Genomic DNA, 25,795 nt, shown 5'->3' with positions numbered 1-25,795 from the left:
AGTAAAACAATATATGTATATATTAAGTCCAACTATGTGTATAGTAACAAAAACTATGTGTATAGTAAAACAGTGTGTATAGTAAAACAATGTGTATAGTAAAACAGTGTGTATAGTAAAACAAACTATGTGTAAAGTAATACAAACTATGTGTACAGTAATACAAACTATGTGTAAAGTAATACAAAGTATGTGTACAGTAATACAAACTATGTGTACAGTAATACAAACTATGTGTAAAGTAAAACAAACTATGTGTACAGTAAAAAAACTATGTGTATAGTAATACAAGCTATGTGTATAGTAATACAAGCTATGTGTACAGTAATACAAACTATGTTTACAGTAATACAAACTATGTGTACAGTAATACAAACTATGTGTACAGTAATACAAATTATGTGTACAGTAATACAAACTATGTTTACAGTATTACAAACTATGTGTACAGTAAAACAATGTGTATAGTAAAACAAATTATGTGTATAGTAAAACAAATTATGTGTATAGTAAAACAAATTATGTGTATAGTAAAACAAACTATGTGTAAAGTAAAAAAACTATGTGTAAAGTAAAAAAAAACTGTGTAAAGTGATACAAACTATGTGTACAGTATTACAAGATATGTGTATAGTAATACAAGCTATGTGTATAGTAATACAATATATGTGTATAGTAATAAACAACTATGTGTACAGTAAAATAACTATGTGTACAGTAAAACAAACTATTTGTATATTAATACAAACTATGTCTACAGTAAAAAAAACTATGTGTATAATAATACAAACTATGTGTACTGTAAAACAAACTATGTGTATAGTAAAATAAACTATGTGTATAGTTATACAAACTATATGTATAGGGAAACAAAATATGTGTACAGTAAAAAAAAAGTATGTGTATAGTAATACAAAGTATGTGTATAGTAAAACAAACTATGTATGTAGTAATACAAACTATGTGTACAGTAAAAGAGACTATGTGTAGAGCAATACAAACTATGTGTATAGTAATACAAACTATCTTTACAGTAATACAGCTATGTATACAGTAATACAAATTATGTGTATAGTAATACAAATTATGTATACAGTAATACAAATTATGTGTATAGTAATACAAATTATGTGTATAGTAATACAAATTATGTGTATAGTAATACAAACTATGTGTACAGTAAAACAAACTATATGTATAGTAATACAAACTATGTGTATATTGATACAAACTATGTGTACAGTAATACAAACCCGAAAAATCTCATATACAATAATTTGTTTACAATGTTTAAAAAAATACATGTTTTAAAATAATCTTCATACAAACATACCCGTTGTTTTTCTTTTGTTTTTTTTACACACTAACAAACATATACAGATTAAGAAAAAAATAATTCTGATAAAAAAAAACTAATTTATTTCATAAATAATTAATATATACGATGCTACTTTAAAAATATTGATTTGAAATTTTAAATTTTAATAATATTTAAACTTTTAAAAGTCTTACTTTGCTATATTCACTTAGCAAGAAGTTCTCTCTTTTAATTGCATGTATCCGAATGTAAATACATTCCGTGTCTTTCGAGAATGAAAATACAGTCACTTTTGGAACACTCTTGTTAATCCTCGTCAATTCGATAGAACGCAACCACACTGCATCTTTGAGAATTACAAAAGAAAATAGTTATCTATCTCCTTTCGGTTCTGTCATTAGACGTTATCTACTTCCATCTCTTTCTTAGGACCCGTTACCAGATTCTTTAGATTAAATTCAATGAGTCAGCAGATTACATAACTTTGGTTTCTCGGCCTTCTTAATTTATTACGAAGGCTACGGTTAAATGTAGGCACCGCCAAAACTGGGGGGGGGGGATGCAGGTCAGTACTTTTTGACGGACCGTCTTTTTAAAAATCTACCAAAAATCAGGTAATTATCCGATCAATACGAAATTTTCAGCGATTATTAAGAGAAGAATGAACTTTATAACAGTGTACTTATTTTTCATAAACGATATTTATATATATATATATATATATATATATATTTTGCTTACAACTCCCCCCCCCCCTTGTTTTGAAGTGGGAACAAATATGCTTAAAATAATCATCTGAAACTGAACACAAAATATTGTGTTGTTGTAAGGGACAGAATTATAGATTAAAAAAAAAAACTTGTTTGCATACCTTATTTTGACGTCTGAATATCAGAACTTCGATTGTGTTTAATTATCCCGCTTTTGAGTTTTGAAGTGTGAAATTCGGTGAATATGTTAAGTAAAATAATTAATTTAAGTTAAGCAAAACAAAAAAAATTTTTTTTTAATATTTATACGAAAAAAGCCATTTAAAAATCTTTGATAAATAAATTAACAATTTTTTTTAGCGAGCCGAATAATGCATGACCATTATTAAACAGGGCATACTTTGAAGAATCGATAACAAAAAAAAAAATTATAAATATTGTGCCCTTTGTGTTAAAAATAGCATCATTTTTTCGATCCCGTTTGAAAACGTTTGCCGCCTTTCGACTACGGTGGACCAAACGCGCTGAAATAATTTTTTTTTATTCTGCTTTAAATTGCCCCCCCCCATTTTGGGGAGCCTGCCCCCCACACACATACACATTAAAAACCAAACTCATACAAATGGTCACCCATCTGGTACTGGCCAGCCTCAGCTTAATAATACATTGAAATTTTCGTCACGGAAAAATAAGTTTTTTTGACCTGTTTGGTCTTCCATAGTTTGCTTCTTATCAAACGCAAACGTAAACAGTGTCGATCTAGACTCTAGATCGACGCGAAATAACTGGTTACATATATGAATAAGTGGAATTATTTGAAATCCATGTACTTATATTATAATATTTTTGCATATTCTCTTAGAAAATCATCCTAAATCTTAGTTAGACAATAAATAAATAAATTAATTATTTCAAAAACCTTTTTTTTTTTTAAATATTTATGTACGTTTTGTGTGCAAGACAAAAAATGTCAATTGTTAACTTTTTGGGAAAATTTAACATTTAAAATTTAATTAAAAATAGTAGAAAAAGTTTAACATTATTCTGTTTTCTATATGATAAAATTCAGGGTTTTATCTTTCTGGAAAAAAAGTTACTCAGAAATAATGGATTTTAATAAATGTAATTTCGTTTTAAAAAACAACAACAACTTGATTTTGCGGCCATTTTTGGCGGTGCCTAGTTAAATGTATCCGTTATCGAGTACTCCATCTAAATTGTCAAATTTTTTATTTATTAATTTAAATGAAATTAATTTGTAAAATGTATTTAAGGGAATTTAATTAAGTTCTGCTTTTTTATATGTTTTTTACTTTATTTTATTTAATTTAATTTTGATTTATCAACTAGCATGAGTACCCAGCATTGAACACTTACCGTTTTGAACATACTATACTAAGGATATTAATCATTTTCATCGTGGGTAACGTCGATCCCCCCCCCACACACACAACAATTTAAAAAATAAAAGAACATATAAAAACATGTAAATGTAATCGCTCCAAAAAAAGAAGTACGTGATACCATCTTCACCAGGTGAGATTCTAACAATAGTAAAAAATCATTTATTTATGGGCGTCCGAAATGGCCTTTGAAATATGTGAAGGGAATGCGATATTATATCGGAGCACACTTCTTTACCCTATCTCCTCCCTCTTTGCCGTCGATGGCCGTTCAGCAGTCGACCGAAGTAAAATATTCCTAAGGAAATATCCTTATCTCGAGAAAGTTCTTCCACCGGCAATGAACAGCCGTAAAAAAAAAAAATTAAAAAATGAAATAAAGATAATTAAGTTTTCTTGAAAAAATGTACTTTGATCTAACAATTCAAGCTTTTCGTAAACATTTTTTTAGGTATTTTCTCCCCCCCCCCCAAAAAAAAAACTTGACTAAACAAAACGTCTTGAAGAAAAACAAAAAAACTTGTACTTACATCTAAGAATTTACGATGAAAAAAAGTAAAACTTTAATCTTTTCTTGAAGGAAGAAAAAACTTTGTGTTGATAAATATTTTACAAAAAAAAAAACAAAAAAACAAACAAACAAAATATATAAAATAAAATAAATAAAAATATTTTCAGTCCTTTAAAGGTAGGTTTTTATTATTTTTGATTATCTAACATTGTATTTTTTCCGGTTTGTTTGGTTTACAAGCGTCTGTTACAACGCTCGGCTTAAACCGAGGATTGCCGGTCTCGCCCAATCCATGCATGACGGGAATTCCCGAGAATCCGGATTAAATTATGCAAGAGTATCGAATATTTTAAAATAAAGCAAAACACCTTCTGTCTACACGAAATTATTTTTCACGCTAGAAACATCTTGCGATTACCAAATTAATTTATTTGGGAAGAGTTTTTTTTTTAACCTTTCTAACTTCGGAACATAAAAAAAACTAATCAGGGGAAATAATTCTACTCGTTTCATTAAAAAAAATCGATGTCGCAAGTAATAATTCCAAATAAATTTAATTAAATATATTATCAATATAATTGTAATTTAGAGTTGAGGAAATAATAATCTTAAATAGAACAATTAAAACAACTCTTTCGCTAGAAACTTAAACTAACATACAGCTATTTAGTACAATAAATTTTCCTTAATATAATAAACAAATGAGGTGACCTCGTAATCGTATTTTTTTAAAAGAATCATACTATATATAGAAATAAATGAATTACTAAACTAACGGACCTTTGTATATATGTATAAAATTGTGAACAAACAAACAAACAGACAGACAGGAATACGAATATTTTCTTATAGCGTATCACTTCGGAACATAAAAAAAAACTAATCAGGGGAAACAATTCTACTCGTTTTATAGAAGTTGTTTTTACAAACAACTTCTGTAAAACAAACAAAAAACAAAGAAAAAAAAAGTGTACTTCAATTTTGTTAAAAAAGGTTTTCTTAAAAAAAAAAAACAGAAAAAAACGGTGCTAATGCAAAAAGATCCGCGCTATTTTTTAAATCGTATTTCCACCTTTAATTAAAGTTTTATATGTTTTTTTTATTCAATTGTAAGGTTAAAGTACTAAATAGGTACAAAACCACCTCCCCTCCCCATGTTAAGAATGGCTTTTTAAATAATAATGTTACTATTTCAGCACTGATCACGCTCTGCGTGAGTACCGATTAATGTTTTGTTTTTTTTTTGCGGTAAATATCCAGATATGCTACAACAGAACACCGACCACTCTAATTTGTTTTTTTTTATAGGTAATTGAGGGCCGCTGGCAACGAATCTGATAGTCAAACTTGGGGCAAGTTTACCGTTTGCATGGTATTAACCCCTGAACCAACGAACTACTTTCCCCCATTCTGCAGCTTCCGTTTACGCTATGCGCGTGCGCGCTGTAGCGTAAACGACGGCTTCACCAAGCAAACTACGCTACGCGCGTGCTGTAGCATAAACGACGGCTTCAACAAGCAAACTGCCTTCTCAGAACATGGCGTACAAATCTTCCACGGAAAATTTAAAATTAGCTGAAAAAGAAATAAAACAAGAAAAGGGAAGCACTCCAAGTTGGGGAGGAGGGGGTAATTTAATTTTTTTTGTTTTTCCTGGAACATAGAATTTTAAAAAAGTACATTATAGCACTTTTTTGGGTGGAAAAAATTACGGATTGACATTTTTTAATGATTAAAGAAAAGTACAACAAATTGGGGGACTTTTTTCTTTTTTTTTTTTTTTGTCTCACGTAGTTTTTAATGCGGTTTACAAAAACATAAGCACCAAACATTTTTATGTTTTTCGTTATTTTTTATTTATTTATTTTTTTTGCGGGAGGGGGATTCAATTATAGAACTTATGTGGCTTAATAGGTGCTTCTGCACTTTAGTTAACCGTTTTTCCGTAAGTAACGCACCGACATTTACCGATTAGAACACCATTTAACATTTTTCGAAGATTTTACTGTTTACAATTAAATTACCCACCTCTTTCCAACTTGGAGTGCTTTCCTTTTCTTTTTTTATTTCTTTTTCAGCTAATTTTAAATTTTCCACCCCAAAAGTGCTATAATGTATTTTGGAAAATTAGAAAATTCTATGTTCTGGGGAAAAAAAAAATTAAATTACACCCCCACCACCAGAACTTGGTGTGCTTTTCTTTTCTTGCTTCAGTTCTTTTTCATCTAATTTCAAATTTTCCGCGGAAGATTGGTACGCCATGTGAGAAGGCAGTTTGCTAGGTGAAGCAAGCCGGCGTTTATGTTGCCGCGCACGCGTGTAGCGTAAACGGAAGCTGCAAAATGGTGGAAAGTAGTTCGTGGGTTCAGGGGTTAATACCATGCAAACAGTAAATTTGCCACACGTTTGCCTATCAGATTCGTTGTCAGCGACCTCAATTACCTGTAAAAAACAAAAAACAAATTAGAGTGGTCGGTGTTCTGTTGTAGCGTATCTGGATATTTACCTTTTTTTTGCTTTTTTTACGGTAGTTTTGTTTTTTAAGAAAACCTTTTTTTTAACAAAATTGAAAGTACACTTTTTTCTTTATTCTTTTTTTTTAATTTTTTCAGAAGTTGTTTTTACGTAAGAAAATATTAATGCTTTTTCTTTATTAAAGAAATTGGGTACTCATGCACTTATTGATCCGTGCTGAAATAACGTTATTATTTAAAAAGTCATTCTTAACATGGGGAGGGGAGGGTGTTTTGTACCTATTCTGTACTTTAACCTTATAACTGAATAAAAAAAAAAGGTAAATTTTTAGATTAGGTCCATCTCCACAATTTTCTTTTAAATGACGACTTTTATAGGTTTTCGACTATTCTGATTACGGAAATTGATATTTTGCAGAAATAAGTAGTTATCGAGATATAAAACGTTGTATAATACATTGTAATCTCTGGCGGCCATCTTTTTTACGCGCGTGCACGCGCGTCATAAACAAATCTACGCGCATAACAAAGATGGGAGCCAAAGAATACAATGCATAAAACAACTATTTATATCTCGATAACTTATTTCTGCAAAATTGCAATGCGATTTCCGTATTCAGCATAGTCAAAAACCTAGAAAAGTCATCATTTAAAAGAAAATTGTGGAGGTAGACCTAATCTAAAAAGTACAAAAAAAAACAAACTTTAATTAAACTTGGAAATACGATTAAAAAAAAAAAAATAGCGCGCATCAGTAAGTGTATTAGCACCCATTAATCGACTAACGTGACCTTATTGCCAAATAAGCTCCGGCTACAATGTTGAACGCGCCGTTCACGTTGTTTTTTTTTTTTTTTTTCAAGTTAAATTTAACTTTCACAATATCTTTTTATTTGTTTATAATTTCACGATATCTTTTTGAATAATAAATTGTTAGTTAAAAGCACAGAATAGTTACAAAACACCACCCCCTCTCTATGGTAAGAATGGCTGAAAAAATAATGTTATATATATAGTTCATTATTATTATTATGATTATTCTTTTCTTGTTGTTGTTAGGTCTTATTTATAGTGAGAGTCTTATTAAGAGTTTGTTGTTGTGTCTTAGAGAGAGATGTTGTTGTAGAGATTGTTCGTGTTATAAAGAGATTCATATATATTAAATGTTCGTACTTAGAAGTGTAATAGAAGCTCTTAGAGTGAGGAAACAGTGTTCAGACAGTCTTAGTGTTCACATTGTAGATATGAGATGTCGAGACGTGTATGTAAAGACATTTTAAAACACATGATATATATAAGACATATAATGATAATTTTCACTTTACCTTTTGGTAGAATTACAACACAAAGACGACGTTTATAAAAACACATGATGGGGTTATTTCTTCTCCCGACCGGTCGTGGTTTTCATGGTCAAGAATTCAAGTTTCACATTCTAAGTTTCAAAGGTTACCGTCTCGCTTCTAGACGTTCGAATCCCATGTCTGGACTGTCATCTGTCGTCCTCAAACTCTCCCTCAGTTTCTCTCTCTTTCAGTTTCTCTCCACTTAACTCTAAAGTTTCTAACTATATCGAGAACTTCCCATTTTCCATGACGTCATACACATATTAAAACATGTGTCTTTTTTCACGAGTTCTTGAAATGCGTGTCCAAAACTTTTTCCTTTGTTTACAAAAGGAATTTTAACCTATATTCCCAGTAACCTATATTTCCAATATGTTAAAAACATGTTTATTAAATTATCTTATAGTTGCATTCTTCAATTGAATTTTCATAACAGAATTGACAATGCACATTCTTTTCTTCAAACTATTTTATCTCTAAGCTAAACAATGGTTTGTTTTTTACATTCCATTTGCTAATTCTCTCTCGTAATCTATTTCTAAACCTAAATTACGAGGTTCGAATTTCGTCTATTCTATTTCATTTTCATTTTAACTAAATCTCTCTATTTTTATACTTACATGAAAAGGGGACAGCCCTTATCATGTAACAATAATAATAAAATAAAAATATTAGGTACTCATGCAGAAAGTGATCTGTGCTGAAATAATAACGTTATTATTTAAAAATCCATTCTTAACATGGGGAGGCGAGGGTGTTGTGTACCTATTCTGTACTTTAACCTTACAATTGAATTTTAAAAAAAACGTATCATCAAACTTTAATTAAACATGGAAATACGATTTAAAAAATAGCGCGGATCAGTAAGTGCATTAGCACCAGAAATTGTTAGGTGAAATACAGAAAAGTTTCTACCAAGAAAACCGTTATTTTTTCAGCCATTCTTACCAAGGGGAGGATGGTGTTTTTTCACTATTCTGTGCTTTCAACTAACAATTTATTAAAAAAACAAAACGTAAATTTTCACATTAGGTCCACCTCTACAATTTTTAACATGAGTAGGTTGGGGTGTGTTTATTCCGAAAGCCGTTCTTAACATGCGGAGAATGGTGGTATTTATTCCAAAAGCCGTTTTTAACAGACGAAAGACAGGTAAAAGGTTAAAACACGTGGTTAGGCATGGGTGTTGTTTATTCCAAAAGCCGTTCTTAATATGGGGGAGGTTGAGAGTGTTTATTCATGGCCGCCAGTGAATTTTAGTGAATAGTACAGGTTTTTATATTTCGAAAACTACTTGCCTCTGCAAATTTTAAATGAGATTTTCTTATTCAGCATAGTCGTAAATTATGGAGGTGGACCTAATGTAAAAAAAATACCACCCTAAAAAAAGATATCGTGAAATTTAAATTTAAGCACGGTACCAAAAATAAAATTAGACAGAAAAATACTGCCTTCGGATTTGTACTTGCACAAAAACTTCAAAAAGTTGTCAACAAAAACAAATATATGAAAAGCAAATATTTTTTTAGTTTTTAACTGATTTTCCCAAACTTAACGTATTCAACAGAGTTCGCAATCATTCGTCTTTTTCAAATACATCGATAAACACTGAGTTTCGAGCCAATTAAACATTTTACATTAAATAAAAACACTAAAAATTATCCAGTTAGGTAGAAACATAATTTACCTTACCTTTGCTTTCAGTTATTTGTTTTTGAACAACTTTTTCGAATCTGTGTATAGTAACCCCTCATCACCCAAATATTAATTAAAATCTCATATTTTTTAATATAATAACAACAAAAAAAACTATTTAGCATTTCAACATTTTAGCAACGTTCAGCTTAATTCACTGAATGTTAGTCGAGCCCAAGCCATGATTGACCATAACTCCCGAAGATCCTAATCCAATTCTACAAGAGTACCATTTTTTTTTTCATTTTCGCCGTTTTTTTTTAACTTTTGGAGTGGATTGCTGTACTAAGAATATAAGAAACATGCATTTTCTCATTTTATTAGAATTTTCCATTACACTAAATTGAGCCACTGCAACGCGTGGCAGGGTACAGCTAGTTATATGTGTGTGTATATATATATATATATATATATATATATATAGAGAGAGAGAGAGAGAGAGACACACACACACACACTCACAATTTCTATATAAATATAATTTCTATATCAATTAAGGAATTTCTGTAAATTATCGATACCAGTAAAATGAATTTGTCCATCCTAGCAAACCAGCTGGAAGGAAAAGTTGCATGCAAGGAAAATGTGATATAATCAATTATTTCAACAAAAGAAAAAAATTTCAAACAATAATAAAAAAGTTATTGCACGCTAGATTTCTGCTTTGCATGCATTTAAAAAATTATTTATTTCATTTTGTCGAAAAATTTATTATTTCTTCGGTTACTAAAGCTAATCGACGAAAAGAAACAATCGGCATTATTTTACTTTAATGCCCGTTTCACATCCATATATCACAAAATATTTTGTAGATTTCTGTGTGCTAAAAATGAATCTGTCGCAAAAAATAGTTTTCATGATATAAAGAAATTACTTTTGGAAAAGTGAGTGATCACTTTTCCATGTAAATTGAACTTAAAATGGGTACCCACTTTCCTGCCACCTGAGAGAGGGGGCATTTTTTGTGTGCTTGTTGGCTAAAAAGTTTTTGTGTTTGATTTGCTTTGCATGGTATTAACCCCTGAACTCAGGGAATATTTTCCATTTCACAGCCTAGCCTTCGTTTACGCTACGCGCAAGCATAAACGAAGGCTGTTAAATGTGCACTCGCATACCAAACTGCCTTGTCACAGTGTAATATTGGCGAAAAATTAAAATTAGACAAAAAACAAGTAGTTTTCCAAATATTAAACAATGTAATTCTATATGTTATCATGGGTGGCCATTTTGTATGCGAAAGCGTGCACACATGGCCTACGTGCATGCGTAACATTTTTTGTCTAATTTTTATTTTTCGCCAATACTACACTGTGACAAGGCAGTTTGGCATGCGAGTGCACATTTAACAGCCTTTGTTTATGCTCGCGTGTAGCGTAAACGAAGGCTGGGCTGTGAAATGGAAAATAGTCCCAGAGTTAAGGGGTTAATACCGTACAAACGGTAAATTTGCGAATGAAACAGTTACCATATTCTTTTAAAGCCCACCACACCGAAAACTACAAAACGGTAAATTTGTGACGGAAACAGTTACTATATTCTTTTAAAGCACTCTGAAAACTACAAAAGACTGTTTTTTTTTCTATATGAATGTGAGACGAGCCTTAAAGTAAAATAATACCGAGTTTTCATATTTGTACTTTCCTCGTGTCTTTATTGAAAGATGAAAACAGAAAAAGAAATCGAAAAACTTTTTAGCCAACAAACACACAAAAAATGGCCACTCTCTCAGGTGGCCACAAAGTGGGTACTCATTTTAAGTTAAATTTACATTAGAAAAGTGATCACCCACTTTTTGAAAAAGTAATTTCGTCATATCATAAAAGTATTTTTTGCGACGGAAACGGTTTTCAGATTCGCTTTTAGCATACCGAAATCTACAAAAAAATATTTTGTCATATACAAACGTGAGACGGCCCTAATGTAAAATTTTACCAAACAATTTTTATTTTTTAAATAAGAAACAGACGTGTGAAGAATTTTTTTTTAAGAATTTGTTATTGCTTGAAATTTTACGGTAATTGTTTAATTAAAAAGTCAGTTTAAAAAATTTAAAAATGTAAAAAATATTAAATACAAGACAAGTTCAAAATTAAAAATACCATTTCTTGTGTGCCTGTGTGTTGCCATAACAACATGGCAGTTTCATGCATGAGCATATACGTGCATGCGGGTGTGTTGCTATAGAAACAAGACGTAATATTTGGATGTAAATGGCAATTTTCGTATATACAATGTCTTTTAGGCATAGTTTCGTATAATTTTATTTTTGTAAATGTTCACTTAAAAAAAATTTACACCACCCCCAAGATTAACAATAAATTATTGTCTTTCATGTGATGCTGAAATTAAGATGATTGTAATCATTGTTTATGAGGAGTTTAGAGTATTAGATTAACCAATCAAAACTGTTCCTAGTGTTCACACACATTTTTGCTTTTATATATATATATATATATATATATATATATATATATATATATATATATATATATATATATATATATATATATATATATATATATATATATATATTTGTTATTGTTGTTTTTTTTCAAGCGATACATACGGTTAATATTGGCTCCACCTCGGGGCTCATTTTTTTTATTTACTTAGAAAGTCGCCCTTTTAATTTGTTTGGACGTATATAACATTTTTATTTATTTATTATTTTTAAAACAGTAATCTACGTACACGCGTGTTTCGAGGTCATTACCTCTCATCAGCGTAGTTCAACTGTTTCGGTCCATTTTACGAACCTGTTTCGGTACCCAGAAACGATTAATACTTATATGTCAATATTAAATTTTTCCTAACGTATACTCATGAGAAAAATGAAATAGATATTTTTCCTTAGAAAGTAATAAGTATAATCATATAATGTTGGAAAAAAAACTTTATACTAGAATTCACATCGTGTATTAATTTTGGTAGTCATCTTAATTCCAAAGGTAAAGCTATTCAAATCTTGAGTTAAGTAATAATTCCAAATGATGTTAACCCTGTGATCTGAATTTTCATGTAGATGATTACAAAATATTTATTGTTAATTTTACATGGCAGCATACTGAATGTAAGCAATGGACAGTTGCAATTTGGAGATAACTGACATCTACCCAGATACTGAATTTATACGTACAAAGCGTGTTTGAATCAATTCCCACTTTATTTATGCCGTTATATTCATTTATTTACGGCTGAACGAATTAGTTCAAGCATATCATAAAGGGTCAAACTATAAAAATTTATTGTATTATTATTATATTCCATTTCAACTAATAATTATATATGTAATTTGGAATTATACAATGTGAGTAGTAAAGTTGTGGATACGAAACTAATTCCCTATTTACTCTTTATAGGCATACCTCTTGTTTTATGGACGATGATAGTGTAGTATTAGTTTTTCATACAAACGTAAATTATTGGGTATTTTCCTTATAGTTACAAATTATAAAATACATATACTTAAAATACAATTATATTAAAATAAATCCATTCTGTCTATTGTGAGTTGTTAATTCGTATCATATCCAATTCAACAAATTTATGCACGTCATCTGAGGGAGATAATCAGCTTAGAAATTTACTAAGTTGTTTCCCTTGCACTAAATATTACTGCACTTACTAAGTCAAACAATTTTTTTTTTTATTTATGGAAACATAATTTTCCACCAAATCTTTATTGCCCGAATGGAATACTTTAATTATAGAATATTTCTAATCAGGTTTCTTACTCATACTACAATGGCTCCAAAGTCATTATTAGTTTCTGCTGGAGTAATTAAATATTGGGCATCTATACAATTATTATAATATTTGCATTAATTTATTAGATCTTCTAACATCCCAAGGCTATGTACATTCATATACATTAACATTTTTAAAGCAATATAATAAACACCAATTGCTCCAATCCGAGCATAAGAACTCCACACATACATCTCGAAACTAAAAATAATAATAATAAAGGCATAGAAATTGTATATGGTTTAATCTGCCCTACAGTGCGCACTTTCTAAATAACATACCGATACTGATAAAAACTTCCCTTAGGGTAACTTCAGAAAAATTTCTCATAGGAAAATTCATAAGGAAAAATACAGTAAAATTATCCTTATAAACATCTAGTAACTTAGGTAACATTATAATAGGTTTAAATAATGCAAAAGTAAATAAGGTAATTTAGGACAGTGGGTCAGATATCGGCCGAAACACAGTGGATGAACAACTTTGTAACAGAAGCAACAAAAATGAATATCTTATGGAGGGTAAATGCCTTATTTTAGGCATCGCATATAAATTCAAAGTCCATGAAAATAATAAAACTAGACTATAAATATGTTTAATGGTCTACCAGTTCAAAGAAATATTCTTTAACTATACATAATCATCTAAAATACATGACGAAGAAATGAATAAGAAATCAACATCTGCAGCTAAATGGGCAAGGGAAATATGTAAACGTAACAGAGTATAAATTAAAATGGTCATAATGAGGAAGTGCATGAAAATATACACATCTAGTAAATTCAAACGTTTCAAACTCTGTACCCTAGAATCGTAATATGTAAAGAAAATGTATTAAATAAAAGGCAAGAAGTAGTCCAAATTTGTTTGCATAGAACTAAGTGTATACAATGCCATCCAAAACCAGACTAGTTAGTTCAAAGTAAAGTAATAATTTATATATATTAATTTATTGTTTGGGAAGAAAAGAAAAAAGTAGGTAGTTTAAAGTAGAAGGATCGAATACATTAATGCAAATACAATAATAATACAGGTACCCAATATTTAACTACTCCAGTAGAAACTCATATAATAAAATTAAAATTAAATAAGTAGTTAATAGATAATTAAATAGCATAATACTTATAATATTAACAAACATATGGATATAGAAATAATGGACTTGGGGCCACTGCATTATAAGTAAGGAACTTTATCATAAATATTTTATAATTGCATTAATTCCATAAGTACAATACAGATTTGGTGGAAAATTATATTTTCATGAATAAAAAATGGTTTACTTAGTGAGTTTAGCCATTTTTAACTGCAAGAGTAAATTTCCAAGCTGATTATCTTCCTTGGATCGTGTGGATAAATTCGTTGAATTGATTTTCTATGATACGAATATACTTGTGGAATGCCTTAACCAACTAACAATAGACAGTATGGATTTATTTAAATATAATTATATTTTAAGCATATGTATTTTATATCTGGTAACTATTAGGAAAATACCAAATAATTTAACTTTATATGAAAAATTAATAATGCGGTAGTGTCTTCTATAAAAAAAGATGTCTGCCCATAAATAGTAAATATTTTTTTAAGTAGGGAATTAGTTTCGAATAAACAACTAAAATACACACATTGTTAATATATAACCTCAGATTAGATAATATAGACAATAATTATTAGTCAAAATTATATATTATACAGTATAAACTACGTAAACTAAGATTTGACTAGCTTTATCCTTAAAACAAAGATTGTAACACACAATGTGAATTCTTCCAGACAGTTTTTTCCAACATTATATGTATCACTAAAGATAAAGTCTTTTTTCTGATAGTCATCAGGTAAAACAAACTGACTTTATTTTCTTTAGAGACTTAAGGAAAAATTTAGTATTGACATATGAATATTAATTGTTTCTCTGTAACGAAACAAGTTTTTAAAATGTTCCAAAATTTTTATAGGTTGGAAGAACTGAATGTAAAATAAATAAAACTTTGGAACTTGTAATGTAGTTATTCATTTTATTCATTTTTATATTTATTTCTATTGTTATATTGAACAAATATGGAGCTTCTAGAAAGAAACGTTTGATATACAAACAGATTGATATGAGATATAATTAAAAAATAGTTTATTTTTTCTCAAAAACATATTTTAGGCTTTTGTCCCAAAAGTTCGTAAATACTTGGAAAATTTTGAAATTTTACTCGCCAAATAATAGCAAAAAAACAAAAAAACAAACAAACTTTATCCTCAAAATAAAGGTCATCATTTTCCAAGAATTTCTGCCATCAAACTGCAAAGTACCATTCAACCTGCTTCGAATCAAAGAATTCTTGACACACTTTCTGCGCTTCATCAAACGAGTCAAATTAGCAGCCCTTCAGAAAGTGTTGCATTGAGCGAAAAATACTATAATCTGATGTTGGAGAACGATCTTTACCTTTATTTTTATATTCTTATTGTAGGATGGATGTAGTAGAACCTCAACACCGTCCAGCTATTCAAACCTGTCTTTGATCTTCTGGCTGTATGTGGCTTGGTACTGTCCTACTGCATCAAAGCACGCTTTTGGTTGAAAAGAATCATGTACTTTTGGTTTAACTTTTCGTAGACCTGCTCCAGTTGCTTACACTTGTACCACATTAAGATTGCCGCACATTCCTTCACCTTCGGCAGCGCAAATGTCTTTTATGGGGTTCGTAGTTAAACGACATCGCTTCCACGAATAACGAATCAAAACTCGCAACTCAATTTTATTAGTTGCCATATGGAACAGAAAGATGAAGATCACTATAAAAATATAAATGCAAAAAGCAATTAAAAAAACCTGCATAAAAAAATTGCATTAAAAATGCATGAAAAACAAATTCACAAGAGTTCGCAAATTTTTGGGACATTATATATATATATATATATATATATATATATATATAAGAGCAAACAGTTAATAAAACATGTTAAAAACACTTTGAAAAAGAGTTAAAAACATATTTAATCTGAAAAGGAAACACTTGATAAGTGGATAGTCCTTAATTCGCAGAGTTTCGTAGAAATACTTTCCTTCTCATTACAGGGTAGGAATTAGCAAAGTGCGGGATAGGATTTTGCATACAAAAGTATTTGATGAAACTGCAAGTAAGTCAAAGATCTTGATAACAAAAAGTGAAGCAGAGGGAATATGGTGAAGAAAAAGGTGATTACACGTGAATAGATAGTCTGCTGAACAGTAAATAATCCAATGACGGTAAAATCCAAAAATATAAATCCAAGAATTAATTGAATTTCCATTCGCACAAGTAAAATCCAAGGAAATCACGTAATTAGAAGATGGTCCAAAATAATCCATGGAATAATTCACAAATATGTACAAGGAAAAGGGGAAAAATTCCAATAATATTAATAAAAGAAAAATAAGATATGCGTTTGACACAGCTGCCGAGACATAATGTAATTAAGAAAGATAGATATATATATATATATATATATATATATATATATATATATATATATATATATATATATATATAGAGAGAGAGAGAGAGAGAGAGAGAGAGAGAGAGAGAGAAAGTTATATGTAATATACTGAGTTCGTGTAATTGAGTAAGTTTTCATATACCAATGAGTTTTAAGCCAAAAAGAGTTGACTTAAGGAGTAAGCTACAAAATTGTCATATTTCATAATTGAGTGTTTATATACTGTGAAAGCAAAATCAATACTTCAAAAAGTGTGTTGATGGCAACAAAAAGTGTATTTCATTTTACGTTACAATTGTTTCCATGTCCAGTCGAACAATTTCAAACATTATATCGTTTGAAAATTTTCTAAAACCAGCATTTCTTCAGACTTTATGAATAAACACACTTTTGACAATAGAGCATTTTTGAAGAGAAAGAAAAAAGAAAAATTCCATTAACGGGGAAAGCATATGAGAAACATTTACCTTTGCTCTAGTTATGGAAAAGCCCATTTAAATATTAATGTATCGCCTAATTTTCGTATCTTTATTTAAGAACAGAGTCATGAAAAGTTTTCACAGAAAACCCTAAGCCATTTAAAAAAATTTTTATATATCCCATTCGTTGAGTTCCTAAATTAGATCTCGTTGTTTCATTATTTCCCAATAATTAATTTTTTTATAAAAAGAGTTTTTTAGTTTTTATTTCTATATTTATAGTATGGCCGTAACAACCTTGCAATAACGTTACGGTTAATTTTAGTTTTGTATTAGTGGCAAGTAATGTTTAAAAATTAAATTAGCAATTTGGGTGAAAAAATAGTAAGTTGAATTATTATGGTTCTGATCATCATTTTTAATGGCCACTTTCTGATACACCTATAGAACCTCTCCTAAACCTACCTGCAATAATTTGGTTTCGTCCTTCCTTTCAGTGTTTCCAATAAGGGGGGATTTATTTACTAGGATTTGTATTAGGAGCTGGGCACTTATTAAGATTATTTAATTGTTGAATTTTTTGCATTTTGGTTAAATTTGTTAATTTGCTAGCGCTAAAAGCCCACACTAAAAATTGAACAAAAGACAAAATTAAAAAGAATGGTACTCATGCAGAATTTAACCCCCACCTCTTCCTGCACCGGATTCCAATTAGTTTAGGGTTCGACCGGCAATCACCGAATTCAGCCGAGCGTTGTTCAAATGTTGAAACACTAAACCAACATTTTATTTATTTTTTTGCAGAATTAATTAATGATGGGATTATTTTTTCCGTTTATTTTCTTAACATCTTTTGACAAAAAATATTTGTACATTCTCTTGAAAAAAATCTAACTTTTCTCTACTTTCACCTAACTATTTACAGTGTTCATATAAAACATTCATCTTTTCTTATTATAATAAAAATTCTGTTTTGCAAAAAGAAATGTTTACTGCCAACTTTCTTTTAAAAAAAAGTTTTCCTGAAAAAAAACAATTTATGGTAAAAAATTCACCTTTTCTTGGGGGGAAAAACAACTTTTATTGATAAAACAAAATTGCAAAAATAATAAAATAAATAAACAATACAAAATGCAATTTTTTTATGAGGAATGTGTTCCATTTTAACAAACTGAGCCACAGCAACGCGTGGCCGGGTACGGCTAGTATATATATATATATGAAAAATAGATTGGAGGTGAAGGACCTGAACGCTCAACGTTTCGCCCGATTTATGCGGCCTTTTTCAAGAGGGGTGATCATTGACGAGAGAGTTGGAAGATTTGGGGCTATATATAATGATGGGGGGAGCAGCATGCTTTCTTTATGTAAATTAGATGTTTATATACATATATACATTTTATGATTAGAGAAAATAATAATAATAAATTGGAGTAAATTGGAGTAAACTAGCGTAGTGATTTGAAAAATTGCGTCTTAAAATAAAAATAATAAAATAAATAAATTGATGAAATGAGATGCGAAAATTAATTGGGCTAAAATATTGTAAAGATTTAAAAGATTGTGTCTAGAAATATAACCGTGATAGATTAAATAAATAAAAATAATAAAATGAAACGAAATTACGAAGGGAGTTTTTTTTTTAAATTAGAGACAATTGAATTGGGATAAAATAGCTTAGGAACTTGAAAGATGGCGTCTAAAAATAAGAAGAGAAAGTGATAAAATGGCGTCTAAAAATAAGAATAGACAGTGATAAAATAAAATACAGTAAATAAGATAAAAATAATAAAATTAAGTGAAATTACGAATGGATCTTTATATATATATATATATATATATATATATGTGTGTGTGTGTGTGTGTGTGTGTGTGTGTGTGTGTGTGTGTGTTTCAAGTTTAACCTGTATCTAAATTTAAATAACAAAACTAACCAATTAGGGATCTAACGCGTAAAATTATGACTAATCCCAACACGAACATTAAGGCCAGAATTTATTCCATACCCTGCCTTGATTGTGTAAGAGAAACTCAACGAAATTTAAATAAAAGAATCTATGAACACAAAAGAGATTTAAAAAACAATACACTCAACGCCATATTTTGTCACATAATGGGGAACGACCACCATTTTAATTTTAACAAAGCAACTTTTCTTAAACACATGCATAACAGATTCACACGATGTTTAATTCAGTCGGCTATAATCTCCCATTCCAACAATTTAATTAAACAGAGAAAGGATTTTTTCCACGTTGCTCCCTATCTGTGGAAAATAATTATTAAAGAGATTTAGATACAGGTTAAACTTGAAACATATATATAAAAAGATTCATTCGTAATTTCATTTCATTATTTTTATTTGACTCTTTATTTCATTTGAAGGTCTTGGAGACTATTCACGTCCGGTTAAGGAGACCTTCTCTCTGTGAGCAGAGGGATTGTCTTTTAGGTTTGGACGTAATTTGTCTCTAAGGCGTTTTCTCCCCATATCATAACGATAGATTTATTTTAGTCGTTCCTCCCATTTTTTTCTCCGCCCCCCCCCCCCGATAATTTTATGTTATTTTAGTCGCTCCCCACGTTTAAATTCGTTTCCCTGTAATAATAAAAAAAGAAGAAAACCCTCGATTTGGCTTTTGAATAGGTCGGCCGATTCTAGCCCATTATCTATTTTTTTTCTTTACCTTCATATGATATTTTCCCTCCGTCCTTCTTTTTATCATGGATACAAAAAAAACTAAATCTTCCCTTTTTAATAACTATAATAAAGTTTGTACCCCCCCAAAAAAACTAAATCTTCCCTTTTTAATAACTATAATAAAGTTTGTACCCCCCCCAAAAAAAAACTAAATCTTCCCTTTTTAATAACTATAATAAAGTTTGTACCCCCCCAAAAAAAACTAAATCTTCCCTTTTTAATAACTATAATAAAGTTTGTACCCCCCCAAAAAAAACTAAATCTTCCCTTTTTAATAACTATAATAAAGTTTGTACCCCCCCAAAAAAACCTAAATCTTCCCTTTTTAATAGCTATAATAAAGTTTGTACCCCCCCCCCAAAAAAAAACTAAATCTTCCCTTTTTAATAACTATAATAAAGTTTGTACGCCCCCAAAAAAAACTCAATCTTCCCTTTTTAATAGCTATAATAAAGTTTGTACCCCCCCAAAAAAACTCAATCTTCCCTTTTTAATAGCTATAATAAAGTTTGTACCCCCCCCCCCAAAAAAAAAATGAAATATCTGAAGACTCGGTACAATCCAAGTTTAATTAAGAAATTAAACTATTCTCTTGGTAAAAAGTAAAATAAGGTCAACGCAAGAAAACATTATTTCTACAGTCTTGCGTTAGAATTAATGTATGTTCTTCGTTTATTTTAGTCAAAATAAAAAAAGCGAAATTATATCTAGGACATAAAATAGAGAATGCATTTATTCAATTTTTTTTTGGATAAATTAGCATTTAATCTAGAAATATCTTATTATACCCAATTATGGAGGGAGACAGTGAGTGTTCTTTTGTGCTGTGATAAAATGTTGCAAGGTATTACAAGCGCGGGTCGTAAAAAACTTACGCTTCAATTTAATAACAAATTGAAACATTTAATTTATAAAAAGTTTGGTTTGTCAACAAATTCAAATACAGGTAAAAATGTCCTCAATTTGTCCTCACAAAAACTGTCTCCTGCTGAGTTGTTAGTACTGGATCACGGTTTAGAATTTTGTGTTCCACCTTCTGGTATTAAACATGTAAACGAATTTTCGGAATTCAAAATACTTAATGTTCAGGCAGTGAGGCTTACATCTGTCTCTGAAACCAAGGCAAGGGACTTAAAAGCAAGATTAAATGACCTGGCTCATAGCTATGCGAGTACATCAGTATCCCATTCAGAGTTTAAATCGCGCAAAGAACAATTTGCAGTCATTAAGACCTGCGAAATAAATCTCTAGTTATAACTAGGCTCGGGAGTGATGGTACTAAATCATCATGATTATGCTGATAAAATGTCGGTGATTCTTGATGACACTGAAATATTTATTAAATTAGGCCCTGTTTATACTTATGATTCCACTGCTTCCTTAGGATGTAAATTTCAGAAGAAATTAGTAAAGTGGGTGAAAGTGGTGCACTCCCTTCTGACATAGCTAATGACATCAGACCATCAGGCTCTATCCGCCCCAGGCTGTATGACTTACCTAAAACCCATAAAACGGATATAACTTTAAGGCCTAGTCTTTCTATGGTAGGGTCTGCACAACAGAAGGTTGCAAAATGGATCTTCAACATTTTACAGCCAGTAACGAATTATTATAGTAACTACTGCTTAAAAGATTCATTTGAGTTTGCTAATTTTATGCAAAACTATAAAGTTGCTAATAAATTCATGTGCCTTTATAATATTAGTAACTTATTCACTTGTGTCCCTATTTTTGAGACAATAGATATCTGTACTGATTTTTATATCGTAGTCAGATATCACCTCCTTCCATTCCTGAAAATATATTTATTGAATTAATGAAATTTGTCACAACATCGGTTGAAATCAGTTTCAACGATATAAGGTATCGGCAAATAGATGACGTGGTAATGGGCTCGGTCCTTGGACCAATAATGGCGAATATATTTGTGGGTTTCTATGAAAAACAATTGTTATGTCGACCCATAAAACCGCTAGTCTACTTTCGATATGTAGATGATACATTTTGCCTATTCAATAATCAAACAGAGGCAAAAAAAATTCTTCACTTTACTCAACAAAATGCATCCCGTGTTAAACTATACTTATGAGGGTGAAAGCAATTCTAATTTAGCCTTGCTTGATGTATTGATAACGAAAACTCCATTAAATTATCTGACATCAATTTCCCGTAAACCAACGTTTACTTGTGTGTATACAAGTTGGGATTCATTTTGCCCTAACAAACGAAAGTATAATTTGATTTGGACCTTAACACATCGTGCCCTCATGATTTGTTCACAATCTAAATTGGATGAAGAACTAAAAATGATTACTAATACTTTGTCCAATAATGGATACCCTCTTGATGTGATCAACTCCGTCATAAAAAGGAAAATAAATAATTTTTCCCAAATAAAATCTAAGATAGCGGCTAAATGTCCAATTTACATTCGTTTACCTTGGTTAGGGATAGTAAGTGAAAAATTCGCCAAACGGATTAACTCAGCTGTGGAACATTGCTATCTTGCCTCCAATGTGCGTGTAGTGTTTACGACAAAACAATTATTGCCAACTTCTCGAAAGGATGTTTACATGAATAATGCTATTTATCAATTTAAATGTAGTTGCAGTGCCAATTACGTGGGAAGAATAACCTTCAGGTTAGATGGTCGCGTCCAACAACATGTACCTAGTAAAATCCAGAATGAAATCTACCAACCAACGAACATTTTGAGCAATACGTATGGTTCCGCTATAACGTGCCATTAGCTTAAAAACCCGCGATGTGTAATGAATTTCAGCAGTGACTCATTTTCTATCCTGAGTCACGCTCACTCGTCATTTCATCTGAAGGTCGTGGAGACTATTCCCGTCCGGTTAAGGAGACCTTCTCTCTATAAGCAGAAGGATTGTCTTTTAGGTTTGGAGGTGAGTTGTCTCTAAGGTGTTTTCTCCCCATATCATAACGATAGATTTATTTTAGTCGTCCCCTCGATTTGGCTTTTGAAAAGTGAGGGTGAAACCTGGTCGGCCGACTCTACCCCATTATCTTTCTTCTTTTTTTTCCTTAACCTTCATTAAATATTTTCCCTCCGTCCTATCATGGATACAAAAAAAACTTAGTCTTTCCTTTTTCATAGCTATATATATATATATATATATATATATATATATATATATATATATATATATATATATATATACACCATTTTATTTGTTTTGAATACATAATGTTAACATTCTTACAGGCATTTCTTTAAATAGATTTAGTTCGTTTATTGTTGTGTTCTTTAATGCAGCTTTCTACTTGAATTTTCTCTCTAATAAACTAATGAAGAACAAAAGTGTATTATTAATCGTGCCAGTTCTCTTTCTTTCGTATTTTGAGCTGACAAATTGCACAGCCTACAACTTATTAATCAATGCCTCAAATATAAAAGCATATTTGATCTCGCTTTGTTCTCCTACAGCCTGCAATATTTTGTTTTTGAGCCACGTCTCTATTAGTTCATTCAATTTACAACATTCATTATCTCCTGCTTTCGCTATCTTTAATTTTAGCAGCCATTTCTCTTAAAATGGCCAATAATATGAATGTCTATTAGTTATTTATTTTCTTTTGTCTTTTAACTTTGCAGTGTTGTAATGATGTTGTCCAAGAGCGATTTGCAGGCGACTTGAAATATGAAAGCATGTTTCGGCTGGCGGCCCTTCAAATTCACCAGCACGTGACTAGCCGAGGTACTCAAACCAAGTTTTCCCTCAAATCTTTTGAGTAAGTAACTTATATCTATGTTAAGTTGATAAATTATATCAAAAGCTGTTCAAAAACTAAGCTAAAGAGATAAATGTAAGTTTCCTGTTTTACTTGCGTCCCCACAAATCAAAATTAGACGCTAGATCAACTTTTAATGTGGGGAATCCAGTTCCCTGAATTATAAACAAAAATACTTGCTCGTGAAACATTCTTATGAAGGAGTGGGCCTCAGCTAAACCCATTAAATACTTTTTGTAAGAGTATTGTCAGCCTATCAAATACTTCCATTTCTTTCTTTTTGAACTGCGCTCTTGCTACAATTGTTAACTTATATTGGGTTTGGATAATAGTTTGGTTGGTTTGGACTTTGGTATAATCTCCGATACTTTCATAAGAAATAAAATACAAGAATATTTTTCGTTTGAAAAACAAAAATATTTTATGTGCAAAACAAAACTATTTTTTTATCAACCATTATTATTTTTTATAATTTCCTTTTAAAATATTCTACAAATTTTTGTGATAATTATTTCAGTAATATATTATTTTTGTGAAAATTCACCTATTTTCTTTGTAATGTTTTTTACTGGAATATGTTTTGACGAGAATTGAACTAAAAGTTATGTAAACAAAATATTGTTCCCGAATTACATGTTACTGTTTATACATACACACACTCTATATATATATATATATATATATATATATATATATATATATATATATATATATAATGAAGAGATTGCTACCTAAGCAGCGTCTGCAAATTGTAAATGATACGATCCATTTACTTAGAGAAACTTTTAATGAACAAATAATTTCACAAAATAGACCTGTCAAATGGGGACCTCGTTCGTACGACTTAACCCCATTAGAGTCTTTGGAATATGTAAAGGACATGTCTATTGTGTCTTGTTTATCATCATTGACAACTTGGAAAACAACATTCGACGTGTTATTGCCGAAATACTGCCTGATTTAATGTGTAGACTTTATTAAAATTGGACCTCTAGATTACGCCATATACGTGGGAGCCACGAGGCCCATATGTCCAGAATTTTATATTATATATACATATATATATATATATATATATATATATATATATATATATATATATATATATAACAATAAAAGGATAAAATAAATCGAAACAAGTTCTGTTAGTTCTACGCCTAATACAGAAAATGAATTTGACTATAATAGTCAGAACCCTGAGAATCAACCTTCGAATAGCAAACTACCTTCACGCCGGACTAACAGAATTCGCAGACCAGTCCAGCGACTGGATTTATAAAAGAGAAACTACTTAAAATCTGTTTTACAAGTGGGGGAGATTGTTATATTTTCATTTAAATTGTTTTGTTCTTGCTATTAAAAAATATAAGCAAATTCAGTTTCTTGCCACGTGATTTTTCACGCGTTCCTTTTTTCTTTAAAAGACTGTTCTTTCTCTCTTGCTTTAGTAGCTGTGAATTTTGTTCAATAAAACCTTGGAAAAGGGTTTTGTTTTACGTCTTCATTTACTTACAACACTACAATTTAGATGATAAATTAAACATATACTTCCTTAAAATGTTACATTATTCCATTTTATACTAATATAAAAAGATAGCTCTAGACTGGTTGTAAACAACAAAAATCCACTCTGTCGCAGTATCATGTTACTGCTCCTATGAGCAATAATATGATACCTTAGAACCAAACAATCATGAATAGACAGATATGCGACCGACGTATCATGACCATGCAGGCTACAAATAACGATGTTTTTTCAACAACAAAGAAAAATACATGAAATTTTATTTTTTGCAAACCAAACAAAAACAACCTACTTTTATTTTGGTAATAAACACCACTGTGAGAAATTAAGCCTGCAATTAATGATAGCCATTTGTTTGTTTAAGGAGCCAATTTCTGTAACGACAACATTTTTTCATGAAGTCAACGACTTAACAGTAAATTTTCAGTTTGGCCTGGGAGCTAGGAGACTCCCAATCCTGACTTGACGTTGTCAAGTCAGTGATCCAGTAGCCGTGAGAACCATGACCAGTAGCATCAGTACCCAAACCGCCTTTTTCAGGGCTAACTAGCAAACTATTAATGTGATTTAAACTGTTCTTTTAAGGGCGATTCACAAACTACCTGAATGCGATAGACACTTAACTCTCTGTTACAGCCTGTCTCCCGAGATTCCTCTTTACAGCCAGCGACTCTCGCTCCAGTTTACATCTGCAGCTTCCATCGACTCTGGCAGCT

At 30.4% G+C, this 25,795-nt stretch overlaps 1 protein-coding gene across 4 annotated transcripts in view; it reads left to right on the top strand.

Annotated features, from left to right (window-relative positions):
* Positions 1–25,795, top strand: part of LOC145297675 (uncharacterized) — a 1,369,001-nt gene that overhangs the window by 736,035 nt on the left and 607,171 nt on the right. For all 4 annotated transcript variants that reach the window (XM_080143861.1, XM_080143862.1, XM_080143860.1 and 1 more), the window contains one exon: positions 23,418–23,554. In XM_080143861.1, coding sequence (XP_079999987.1) covers positions 23,418–23,554 — 137 coding nt within the window. The remainder of the gene's footprint in view (positions 1–23,417; positions 23,555–25,795) is intronic.

This window comes from Euprymna scolopes, chromosome 18 (genome assembly GCF_053919585.1).
Source record: "Euprymna scolopes isolate OS-2025 chromosome 18, ASM5391958v1, whole genome shotgun sequence".
Taxonomy (NCBI): Eukaryota; Metazoa; Mollusca; class Cephalopoda; order Sepiida; family Sepiolidae; genus Euprymna; species Euprymna scolopes.
Note: the sequence above shows the minus strand (reverse complement) of the source record. Positions and strands in the feature narration are given on the sequence as shown.